The sequence below is a fragment of the Brienomyrus brachyistius genome, chromosome 2, assembly GCF_023856365.1.
Source record: "Brienomyrus brachyistius isolate T26 chromosome 2, BBRACH_0.4, whole genome shotgun sequence".
In the NCBI taxonomy this organism is placed as follows: domain Eukaryota; kingdom Metazoa; phylum Chordata; class Actinopteri; order Osteoglossiformes; family Mormyridae; genus Brienomyrus; species Brienomyrus brachyistius.
Genome location: NC_064534.1, coordinates 16472025 through 16484441, shown reverse-complemented (window position 1 = coordinate 16484441; position 12417 = coordinate 16472025). Strand labels below are relative to the sequence as shown.

At 44.2% G+C, this 12417-nt stretch overlaps 2 protein-coding genes across 3 annotated transcripts; one reads left to right on the top strand and one right to left on the bottom strand.

The window, feature by feature from the left end:
- The first annotated feature begins 2297 nt into the window (after window positions 1-2297).
- On the top strand, window positions 2298-7347 carry tti2 (TELO2 interacting protein 2). 2 transcript variants are annotated; one of them, XM_048997586.1, is made up of 8 exons: window positions 2298-2493; window positions 3466-4166; window positions 4530-4716; window positions 4833-4925; window positions 5109-5293; window positions 5884-6027; window positions 6151-6313; window positions 7007-7347. In XM_048997586.1, the coding sequence occupies exons 1-8, from the start codon at window positions 2491-2493 to the stop codon at window positions 7085-7087; spliced, it is 1557 nt and encodes a 518-aa protein (XP_048853543.1). In that variant the 5' UTR covers window positions 2298-2490; the 3' UTR covers window positions 7088-7347. The 2 variants fall into 2 exon arrangements, with proteins under 2 accessions (XP_048853543.1, XP_048853549.1); XM_048997592.1 differs by lacking the exon at window positions 2298-2493 and adding an exon at window positions 2791-2957.
- A 182-nt stretch (window positions 7348-7529) lies between these two features.
- Window positions 7530-11535, bottom strand: mak16 (MAK16 homolog (S. cerevisiae)). The gene is made up of 10 exons (XM_048997597.1): window positions 11352-11535; window positions 11030-11079; window positions 10641-10750; window positions 10445-10509; window positions 10172-10323; window positions 10029-10083; window positions 9477-9551; window positions 9176-9283; window positions 8959-9024; window positions 7530-8152 (listed from the first exon to the last, which is right to left on the bottom strand). Exons 1-10 carry the CDS (start codon window positions 11364-11366, stop codon window positions 7949-7951), a joined length of 900 nt encoding a protein of 299 aa, XP_048853554.1. The 5' UTR covers window positions 11367-11535; the 3' UTR covers window positions 7530-7948.
- Window positions 11536-12417: the final 882 nt, after the last annotated feature.

The following is a 12417-nucleotide window of genomic DNA, read 5'->3' as shown; positions in this document are numbered from 1 at the left end:
GTTACTTGATTTAAAAGGAGCTAAACATTTTGAGTCTATAAAAAGACTCTGCTTATATATTTTTGTCCATATTGATCCTTCAAACATACAGACAGCTTACTCTGTACAAGGATGTGGTCAGACTGAAGCGAACCTCTGGAAACACAAGGCTAAGGAGTTTTTATTGATTCTCTGTAACATAGGGACGTGTGTCTGTCTGTGCATATCGGTGTTATCTGCAGAGTGGCCATCTTAGCGGGCTTTTAATTTCCCCTCGGGCTGAAGCCGAGTACCGTATTATCTGTTATATCCGGGCTGCGCTTGTAGCGAAAGACGGAGCTGAAAGACAGGAAGTCAGGATGTGGGATGAGATCAGCATCAGCGAAACTCCCGTGCTATCGATTCACACATCTCATAAATAACGGATCTTTGCGACCAGCAAATATGAGGCTCTGCTATGGAGTTGCCCAAGGATAAGCTCTTCAAATCTCACATGGAGAGAGCTGCCCTCAGTCTTTCCTCTAACATTATCTCATGCAAATAATAACCAAAATGTAAGCTACACAACATTTACAAACCCAACTTAAATAGTGTGTTAATCGTGCTTTATGACAAGGAACCCGTGGCTGTTTTTGCCAGCCAGCCGAATTAAATACAGAAATTTATTACATTTTCTAGAGGTGGGTTTCCTCATACAAATATACAAAAATAAGTAAAAATAAATAGTGTAAAAATTCAATATTAAAGGGTTATTCTTTACACATCTTTTTTTTTCCATTGCCAGAAAGGAAACATAAAGCAATATGTTGGCCCCTTACAGGTTCAATATCCATGTTTAACAAGTTATTGACATCCCACTTCCCATTCTGTCCCCCAACTCCTTTGATTTGTGTAAGCTGAGTCAACAAAGCTAGACACCTGTTTGCTGTCACGGTGGGCGTAATAGGAAGCCTGGCGCTAATTAAACATTCAGGCCTGCCCCTGCTCTCAGATAACAGTGACTCTGGGTCATGCAGGGGAGCAGTGCGTTATTTTCACAGCGGGTGTGTCAAGGTTTCATCAAATTTCCTGGGAACTTGGGAATATTGGCACTGCGCATACGAGGAAATCCCACGTTCAGGCTCACTGGGAGTCAGTCTCACCATACAGGATGCCAGGGGTGCGAAAGTAGGAGAGGGGCTATTAAGTTGTTAATTTCAGTAAATACTGCAGCAATTATGATCAAAGCAAAGTGCAGGAGATCAGTGACAAAAATGCAAAAGGGCAGAAACCCATTGATCCTACCAGTACGTGTAGCTTATGTTCACTTGTATGCCTTCTCTGGCTTTTTCCTCTCTTACAAGAACAAACACAATGGGACAGTTAAGAGAGCCCATTGATGGCCCTGACAGTGTGGTGCTCCAGGGGTAAATAGCTACAATAATCCTCAATGCTGATGCTCATTTTAAAAGTAAAACAGTGTCGTCTATGAGAACAGTAGCTAGTAAATTCATGGGTCACATCTATTTTAGGTACAGCTCTTTTAAATATGTGTATAACTACATCAAAAAAAGAAATGCTAAAGTCAGTGAAGGAAGCAGGGTGTGCTGAAAACAGGTTCCCACAGACAGGTGTGGCTCCTGAGATAATTAGGCAAACCACATCACATTGAATAAGATGTGTAAAAACGTTGTACAAGCCCTCTTGCTGGTTGTTTTTGGTTTCCATGGTGATAATAATAGCTGTCAGAGAGGGGTGATTTTTGAGATAGTTTTGCTGGGTGCTTCAATGGCGAAAGTTTCTCATGCGGCATGTTCCAAGGAACGGCTCATTGACCCAATGGCCCGAGCAACCCTGTGGTACCTGTGCATTGGTTCAAGACGAAATAAGTGAGACACTCCAAGTCGGTTTATTGTAAATGTTGATGCAAGGCACAAGCAATGGGCAGTTTCACTGGGTGGTGTTTGTTGTAAATGTCACAGATGTATATTATGGTTCGGTTACAGTGCATAACCCCCTAATTACATCTTAAAAAGTAAGTAAGGGACTGCAGAGATCACAGGCAGGAATATAGTGAACAGTGGAAAACTGCGGTAAAATATTTTCAACACGTTTTGGATAGGAATAAAAACCTGCAACGCTGAGCGTTTGTTTCCCCATAATGAAGGGTTCTGTCTGTCCTGTAATGGCGTGAGGTGCATTTTCCTGGCACGGTTTCCGGCTGCTTAACCCCTTAAAGGGAAAAGTGACTGCGAAGAAGTTGAAATCCACTCAGTGTTAATATTCATATGGTGGTGAAGCACTTCTATCCTGATGGGAATGGAATCTTCCGGGGTGGCGATGCTCCCAATCCATACAGCACCAGCAGTAACTGCATGCTTCAATGAGCAGGAAAATAATGCAAGCCATATGCCAAGGATTTCCCAGTCAGCAGAACTCGGTATAGCGGAGCACTTGCGGGAGAGTATGGAGCTGACCTGAGCGTTTTCCACCGCTAGCAAAACACCGAATAATGGAATTTCTTCTGGAAGAATGGTGCGCATCATTGCAGGAATGATCTAAACGCTCATTGAATCGATGCAGGCGAAATATTCATGTTAAATGAGGTTCATGAGTCTCATTCTTTTTTATAATTTGTTAATAAGTTACTTGTGTATGCTGTATAAGTATTACAGGATTATTTTAAAATAATAGCATGAACTCCGTTTAGCGATGACCTAATGAAGAAATAAGCCTTGTGAAATAGGCGCCCTCCGGTGGCCGTTAAGAGAGTATGCGGGTGCAGTGTCTGGCTGTGCTACCATGAAACGTCTCCGTCGTGTGGGGCGGAGGCATTTTAATGTGACACCCTGAAGAAACGTGTTCTGCTGGGAGGGTACTGCGAAGCAAATGGAAGTCGTTTTGTGGCCATTATGGATTACATCGTTCAGCTTGATGAGACTGGTCTAAAATAAACACCAGTCGTTTCACTGAATATATTGAATGAACGTCCGGAAACCGTAAGGCATCCGTGTCATTTCATCTCAAAATGTTATCGCCCCTCTAGCTGTCGGTTAAAAAACAATATATATATATATATACTTTTCCAAGTAAGTCGCCAAAAATAAAAAGAAATATATAAGAAGAAGAAAGTGCAGTAGTGCTATCATTTGTTTAGAATTAGCGGGATTGTGGGCAGTAGCCGGTATAATTAAAATTTTGCAGCGCTGGCCAAGGTGTCGCTTCTTCTGAAACGTAGTAGCGTCACGCTTTCGTCGGCGATTCATATTGAAGCTGTATAATTTTGATGATAATACACATGTAATTTTGTATACCACTCAGCTCGCGTTAACAAAATAATAGAATGTAATGTTCTCAATTTTTAATTTTATGTGTAAAACTGCTTTAATCTGGCATTCAGAAATGATACCCTAAAGATTCAACGGAGAAATCACTTCGACCCAGATATAAGCAAAACAGGAATTAAAAGATTGTCCTTACAATGTTTTCTTATTTTATTTATTTAAGGCTGTTCTAGAAATGGACCTGCCCGAAACTCTGTACGGACTCCAGATAAAGGAGGGACATGGAGATGGCGACTCCAGCCCCGGCCTTCAGTCTGGGCGGCCGGTGCCCGAGGTGCTCCGCCAAATCCGGGACTCTCTTGGCGACATGCGCTCCTCCTCGGAGCATCAGCCCGGAATTGTGAACAACATCAGGAAGCTCTTTGAGACTGGTAGTGCCCACTGGCTTTTCTCTGCCTGTTGCACCAATGCAGACTCTGATATGGTTAAAGTGTACAGTGATCTCTTGGACTCGGTGACTGGCCTGGCTGCTCTGCCCCTCTGTGAGACAGAGAGCGGTGACCTTCCAGATAGCGCGTATGCTGACATCCCCAGACTCGCTGCTGCAGTGTGTACAGTTCTCCAAGCCCTTATTAGCCGGCTGGGTGATGGACCGGAAAATCTACACAGTGACAGGACTTCCACCTCCATGAGAGCTCTGGCTTGCGCTCTTGCGCCTCCTGTCTGCATGTTTGCTGTGACCCACCTGCAGGAGCAGCCGTGGACTGATGAGTCGTCCCGGGCGGCGGCCCTCCGGCTCCTGGACACGCTTGTCCACACGTGTGGCTTAGGGTCAGTCACACAGTTTCTGTGTGAGTGGAACCCTCACGGCCACGCTGGCGTCCTGGGGATCGTGTTGAACATTCTGAAGCCTCAGATGCAAAAGTATATGCATTTTATTTATATGTTTTTTTAAATATATATATACACAGACACACAGTAAACATCAGTGTTGGGGAAGTTACTCACAAAAGCAATCCATGAAAGACAGAGGTGGATAGCTCAGGTCCAGGAAATACAAACTCAGACCAAGGTTTTGTTTCAACCAACCCGTTGAGCATAAAAAGTCACAGAGTACTGAAGTGGTCTGGATTTGTACTTTCTGGACCTGAACTTTCCACCTCTGTCTTAAATGGATTACTTTTGTGAGTAACATCCCCTGCACTCCTTATCATGCTCACCATCCTGTCTGTAAATATAGATGCAGCATCATCTCGACAGAAACCATTTTCCTCCCGCATCATGCAGGGACTGTTGGAAACAAAATCAGGCTACCAAGCACGTATTCGCCTGGTTCCTGACCCAGGTCAGGCGGCCATGGCTGGTGGAGTACCTGGAGAGCGTCTTCCCGCCCTCTCTCCTCATCTCTGACGATTACCGGACTGAAAACAAGGTGCTGGGGGTGTGCTGCCTGCATCACATCGTCCTGAATGTGGTAAGACCGACATTGAGGCAGGTGGTGCCACAGATGGTGCAGAAATCATTTAGCTGGTAAGAGATGTAGCGTGGAAATTTGGTGGTAGATGGCGTGCATCCTCTTCTCCCTCCTAGCCTGCAGCTGATCTCCGGCAGTACAACCGAGCCCATGTGCTCTACCATGCCTTGTTCAACCACCTCTACACACCTGAGGCGCCGCTCATGGAGGTACTCCTGGCATAGTGCCTGCTTTAAGCCTTATGTCTCGCCTGACTCATTCAAGTTTCCCACAAGTTCCCGTAAAGGTCAGAGGTCGGTGTGGATTAGCCTCTTTGGTCGGCCACTGCTGACATCATAGCCTAAAAATAGCTGTTACTTTTGAGTGAATTTAACACGATGTGTTGGAAACAGGTGGTCCTCCCCTGCCTGCTGGACCTCCTCTCTGTGTTAGAGAAGCCCTGCAGGTCTACTGATGCCCCCCGCCGACACAACCGCTATGACAAAGTCTTCCAGCTCGCGCTGACCCATATGGAGATGGAGCACAAGCTGGCCCTACGTAGGGTCTACGCCCACAACCTCGCCCCTTTCATCCGCAGGTTTGCTTTCTGCCTTTTTCTGGTCTTACTGTATATGAATGGATGTGTCAGGATGTGCCAGTTTGTCCATGAGTCGTCATGAGTAAAGAAACTGAATGAAGATATGATCCCTTATTTGTAGCATTGTATAAATACAGGTACGTTGGAATGCCTCTTTACACAAATCCCTTTTTCCTTATTTTCCTTTATTTTTACAGTGCATTATGTAATAATGACACATTATATAACTTGACAAAATGTAACAAATTTTCATCATATAATGAGATATTACATAATGCATTGTTATACATAATGTAATATCGGATTATGTAAAAACTTGACAAAATGTTATAAATTTATAACCTACGTTACAGTTTTATATTGCAACATTACCATATTATTATTATTATTGTCAGCATTATCATCGTTACTATCATCATTGTTACATTCTGTCACGTTATTACATAAAGCGACATTATTGCATAATTGTTACAGGCATACACATACATACAATTGAATGTGAATAGAACCTAATGATGGCCCAATTATATGATCAATGGGCATATTTTTGATATGAATATTTTACAGCAATTTTCCTAACATACCCCTAGGATGGGAGTTGTCATCATTCGCCACCTGAAAAGATTGGAGAGGGTGATTGTGGGATATCTGGAGGTCTCTGATGGCCCTGGAGAGCAGTCTAGACTGAGCATCTTGAATGTGCTTGAGGAGGTTCTACGGAATGCCTGGCCGAGGTAATCGGGGTGATGCTGGGGGATGGGGGGAGGTGTTCTGTCACGTTCCTGAGCTTTTGCGGTAGCAGCCAGTTGCCTGCTGCTTGGGCTGAGCACCCCCCCACAGTCACCGTCTTTTTCCAGGCTGGGCTGCAGGCTGGGGACGCTCTCGCGCGCCCTGTTGAGAATGATGTGTGACGTGTCCTCTGAGCCTGACATGTGCCCACCTGCTGTGAGGGACGAACTCTTGGACAGGGCCACACAGTGCCTGCTCTTACTGGACCGCTCCTGTGAAGGTAGACTCAAGGTAAGAACGGTGTCCTTCTTGATTGGCCGCTTAATTTGAAAGGTCAGGGTTAGGGTCAGGGATGAGTGCATCGGGTCACTAGTTCGAAGAACAGAACAAAGAACACACTTGGATAGAGTTGAGTGGCTTAAGCTTTCTTCAGACTGTAGGTGCCGTTGTCATTTCAAGTGTCAAGGAACAATCCTATGTCCCAAAAATAATAAAATAGATTTCACCGAGCTATTCGCTTTATCATCAGTAAGTTCAACATTTGCCTTTCACTCATCTCTAAGAATTTGGAGTATCTCCTACCAGAAGAACAAATGTCACTCAAATGAGTCCCGTTTTTGTTTTGGAAAAACCATGTTGCATTTTTTTCCACAAGTGACTCTGTGTAACTGGGTTTGTAACCTGCCAATTTAAATATGCATTGAGAATTTGCTAACTTCCATGCGTGTATCACCCCAACAGGTTTAATGCAACATATGAAGAATGTTAAGCAGCGATCACACTTATACGCATGTCTGGATAGTTATATACAGGTTTGGGGAAGGAACAACTCGGATCAAGTATTCTGTTTATATTCTCTGTGGGTGCCTTGGTCAGTCGTTATTATTTTTAGATTAAGGGTTCTTTGCTCGACTTTATACGAGGTCTTCTGGCATCATCCCCACAGTAGCTTCCCTCCCCAGCTAAGAGTCCCTTCTCCCTTAGGGTGCCCTCCAGGACATGGACAGCAGCTCCTGTCACCCTGCCATGCTCAGATGCATCGAGAAAGTGAGAGGGGCCACCTGAGAACCAACATGGCATGTCAAGGCGTTCCTGTGCAGCAAGAACCGAGGGTGACGCACATGCCGAAGAGCGGGGATGCCAGGCCTCAGATACTGTGGTCATGGTGCTCTGTCATCCTCCTCACCAGCATGCTGCAGAAGGTTCTCAGATCGCTGCTTTGTCGATACTGAGGGTTGCAGGATGAGGTTTGTGACAAGATTTGTCTTCCTAATCACATGGTTTGAGTGCCAAGATTATCTTAAATAAACCCAGAACTATCTAAATGCAGAATTATCTTGCCTTATTGCTTTACCTCTAAGCATATGAGAAGGTTAATCTCACACTAACCGTTGTAATGACTTGCTACAACATTGAGGTGGCATTACAGTTGTGGGAAGCTGCTGTTCATAAGCTCCATCCTTTAGAAAGGTATGAGACATTTCTTTCAAAACCTTATGGATAACAATTTACATTCTTCTTTAAAGCAGACACAAGACATATTTAATTTTAGAAGAAGCTGTTACACAAAGCTATGTCCTATCTGTGAAAACAGGGCGAGACATTACCTGGAGCAATTTGGGGATAAGGACCTTGCTCAAGGACCCAACAGTGAGATCACTCACTCAGCACAAATTGTGACTCATAATAAAAAATAATTCGGGCCAGGATGCGTGTACATGTCTGCAGAGATGTGCCAAAGCTGCCTGCGTACAGACGAGAGAGCGAACGCTACAGTTCAGGCTGCACATGAGTTGTAAACGTCCTGTGGCGACCTCAGTACAGCCCTTCGGGGAAAGTCTGGACTCCACAGACGTGTCCTTGGTGCGCCGTCAGTGCCCCACGCTGCTCCGGCGCCCGCTCTCCGCACAGATGGCCGGCTGATGGTTATGTAGCCTTGACCTTGGTTTGACACTCTGTCTCCTGCTCATACTCGATCTCCACATGTGCCCGTTTCCTTCTCGCTGGACCCTTCAGCGGCGTCTTTCCTTTGGACGAGGAAGACGCCTCCATCTCCAGCTCTTCCTCATCCTCAGATTCATCTTCCTCACTTAACTCCTCCTCATCACTACATTTCAGGTTATTCATGTCCTATCACAGAAAAAAGAACAGCCCAATGTTTTCATACCCAATACCAGAGGTTCTCAAACTCGGTCCTCGGGCCCCACTGCCCTGCTCGTTTTCCTGCTATCCCTGCCCCACACACAAGTCCCAGCTGTCTTTCAGCTTCTGATTGGCCAAACTCACCTGATCCAGGTAATCAATAGTGTGTAGGACAGCGATAGCTGGAAAACAAGCAGGGCAGTGGGACCTGAGGACCGACTTTGAGAACCTCTGCCCTATACTAAAATTTCCTCCATGGAGACCTAGACAGGCCTGGTTCTGCTTTACATCACAATTTCGTTTCACTCTCTCACAAAAACACTACCAATCCATTTAAATTTCATCCACCCATCCATTTTCCAAACCGCTTATCCTACTGAGTCGCGGGAGGTCCGGAGCCTATCCCGGAAGCAATGGGCACGCGGCTGTTATAAATGCCACAGGAAGTTACTTTGATGAATCAAGGGTATAACATTTTCTTCCTAATAATGGTACTGAAATGGTAAACATGCTGTAAATTTATTTGCCAGCAAAAATATTGAGTATGTTTTGAAAATTTTAAGTTACATGCAAATGTAGAAAATCTGTGTGCAAAAACTTTTGACTGGTAGCGTGTGCACAGGCATGTGTGATATCAGCCCTAGAATTTAGCTTTTTTGTAAAATGTGGAAGAGTAAAATTAAATACTTTTCAGATGTACCTTTTGAAATATTATATCTTACTGCTCTTTAAACAGAACCCTAACTTTCAGCAATAACCTAACAATGTGCTATTGAACCGAAGCCTTTCCTTACCTCGAAATCACTGAGGTCACTCTCCTCCACCTCATCTTCTGCAATAAACTCCTTCTTCCCAACGTCCTAGAAACCAGAGAACACAAATTGTGGGGATTTTGGCTTTTATGCTGGATAAACGCATTGTGCCAAAAATGACATGTCCAGTGGGCAGTATGTACAGCGAGCCTGATGGTACAAAGGCTGTCTGCGTGTCGGAATGGAGACGGCCACTCACGGCATCATCCTCCTCATCTTCTGACGAGTCCGTCTCGCTTTCTTCCTCCTCCTGCTTCTCGAGCGCCTTGTCAAACGCGTGCACCGGGAAGTTGTAGATGTCGCCATACTACAGAAAAACACGCCGAAGGTAAGACATGCTGCACACCGCAGTCTACATCTGACATGTGACACGAACCTCTCATAAGGGCATCAGTCGTCTCCAACCACAATCTGATGACACCCAGCATGACCTGCTAGGCACACGCTCAACTCTGCCCCCTGGCTGTTGGAAGTGGAAGACAGCCCAGCACCAGACTCACCATTCCTTGTTTCAGCCTCTCCAGTAGCTCCTTTTCTATGGCATTATCTAGCTGGGCAGCAATGAGCGCCTTTTCCTAAAGCCAAGGAAAACATTTTTATCCATTTAGACATGAAATAACATTTCTCAGGCAGGCATTATAAAATTACAAAATGCATTACGGACCATTTCCCAAAAATGAGTTGCCATACAACGTGATTTTCAGAGGACCATGAAAGCAGGAGATCAGAGCAATAATAAAAAATTACACACAGATGGAGGTAAGCAAATGAAGTCATTTCCTGCTGCGCAACACCTTAAACTACACGAAACATGATGCTTTATTGCATCGTGCAATCTGCACATTTGCACCATGCAGTTGGTGGAATCTGTTGATAGAATTATTTTAAGAAGCATATTGATGTGACATATATGTGTATACCGCAATACTGTCTTATCTGGTACTTTAAGGACTAATTTAGGCAGAACAAAGACAAACAGAACTCATTGTGAATGCAGGAGGTCTGACACACAAGGATGGGTTTTCCAGGGGATTTTCAAAACACAGACGTACCTCTCTTCTCTTCTCCCTCCTTTCAACCTTTCTGCTGAGAGGGACCAGTTTCCTCCTAAAAAAAAATAAAAAAAAAATAAAAACATCAAAGGCCAAATTACAAGGTGTGCCGGGGATGGTGGTGGTGAAGGACCGGGACTCACTGTCGCTTCAGAGTCAGCTTGCGGATGCGGATGAGATACTGTGTGATCTTGGTGAAGCGCTGCTTGCACTTGTGCCGGATGAAGCGCGGCCAATAGATTAGGTTCTCGTCGATCTGCTCCAGGGCCTTCTCATAGTTTTTGCTCAGCTTCACCTGCGCAAAGTGGACACATTTCATGCGGCGGGTGCAGGGAACACGCGCTCTTCCCAAGCAGTCTCGCCACAATGCGTAAGGCAGATATAAACACGGCTGCTTCTGCAGCAGCTCTGCTCACCCTCTCCCACATCCGTGCTGGAAAAGCTGCTCTTTCTATCACCTTCATGTACAGAAAGCACTGGCCTGCAGGACAAACAGAGCAACAGGTCAGTGTAAATTCACAGCCGCTCACTCATGCAGCCAATGGCACGCAAGTGAATTGTATGTAAAACATGTATCCCAAAAGCTCTTATTCAAAGTAGGCTGTGACTTACCCTTTTGCTCCCTTACTGTGGCGTACTGACTGTTTGCCAGTGGACATGATGAGCGGTTACAAAGCCCAGTGATGTTATATTCATTCCGGCAAAAATTCTTATTCTTCGTTCTAAAAGGATGAATAAAGGAAATCATCATCACCATTATACATTACGTTCGGCAGGCTGCCTACATTATGAAAACAAAGAATCCAAAATAAGTAACTACCCATCAAAACACATTAATTGATCCGTCAAAAATGTAACTTATCCAGATATACCCGAGTAAAGTACCTTACAGAATGTAAAAACGAGCAAATTACTAAATTAAAAAAATGCCTCAGTACCGTACTATACAGCGTGAAGAGCTCATAATTTCATAACTATCATAAATAGCACAATGTACTTACTTGACTTTGTAGGAGCAGAACTGTTTGTTTCCAATAACGTCCCAGATTACCTAAATAAAGAAAGACATGAACTACACGTCTGTACATTTGTCTCTCATTACCTTATCAGACCTAACTAGGCACTACCAAAATACTACAAAAATTTCATTTGTGTTCCATTTTTTAAGGATTAATTTCTTAGTAATTAAAATGGAAGTGTGTCCACATATTCCTATATATATATATATATATACAGATAGATTTTGCACCCGACTGGATCTCGCTGGTTCTGTAACTCATTTCGGAGCAATTTAATGACACCGAACCGTCTCTTTTTACTTACGTCGTCGTGCTGCATTTTAAAACTTCCTAGAACAACAGTTGATTCACGTTTAGAGTTGTGGTCTTAAGTCGTTTAATATATTTTAATACGAAAATAACTAATTAGACAAGGAGAAATACTATATACTAAAACTACCACATGCGGCTACAAACTCCCAAACCATGCCAGGGCAGGGAGAACACGCCGCACTGAATCTCGCGATATTTCCGCTTCAAATGGTTGGTTTAATTCATCAAGAAATGAATAGCGGCACCCACAGTACCGGAGTGAGAAGTACAAACGTCATTCCATATATATTGTTCCGAAACGTAACGAGATAAACGAATTCCAGGACTTCGGTAAATATCTACCGATTTTACGACGCCTTTATAGTGCCAAAAAGAATAAACAAAAAATTATCTTCAAAAATGAAAACAAACTAAATTGTTCTGCAGAGGGCTGGTGGGGGCTCTGTGGGTAGTATTGCTGACCCTCCCCTCCAGGGTAAAATTGTCTAAATTGCCTAAAATGTGCCCTGGGATGAACTGGTATCCTATTCAGATTGTCCCTGAGCCTTGTTGCCGGGGAATAGGTTAGCAGATGGATGCTTGGGGGTGGGATGGTGGCTCACACTTTCAGGGTTGTGCAATTCCCACCTCTGCTCTGGACTTGTTCGTTCTCCCACGTTGTCATCCACAGACTTGCAGGTAGGTTGATTGGTGTCTCTAAATTACCCAAAGTCTGTAGTTGTTTGTTTGGGAGGGAGTGCATGTGCCTGGCTTCTGATGGATTGGAACCCCATCCAGGATGCATCCCAGTTTTCTGCTCTGTGCTCCCTGGGATTGGTTCACTGGCCCATCAGTCTAGTCAGAAAGTGGTTACAGGAAGAATGGATGATGTTCTGGATGTTGATAAAGAATTACTAAAGTGGGCGTGTAGAATAATGAAAGAAGCTCCTTGTTACACACAGCTGACATTTGGATTTTATATTATCTTTACCTATTTAGCAGATGCTTGTATCCACAGTGATGAAATACAACTGAGAAAGCAGGACCAGCCAGTCCTTGCAGCAACTGAGGTTGAGGGC

Coding starts and splice junctions, on each gene's coding strand:
- tti2 (XM_048997586.1), top strand. Junction 6,028..6,150: donor CTACGGAATGCCTGGCCGAG/GTAATCGGGGTG, acceptor GTCTTTTTCCAG/GCTGGGCTGCAGGCTGGGGA. Junction 6,314..7,006: donor CCTGTGAAGGTAGACTCAAG/GTAAGAACGGTG, acceptor CTTCTCCCTTAG/GGTGCCCTCCAGGACATGGA.
- mak16 (XM_048997597.1), bottom strand. Junction 10,751..11,029: donor TTCTGCTCCTACAAAGTCAA/GTAAGTACATTG, acceptor TCATCCTTTTAG/AACGAAGAATAAGAATTTTT. Junction 9,284..9,476: donor AGAGGCTGAAACAAGGAATG/GTGAGTCTGGTG, acceptor GTTTTTCTGTAG/TATGGCGACATCTACAACTT.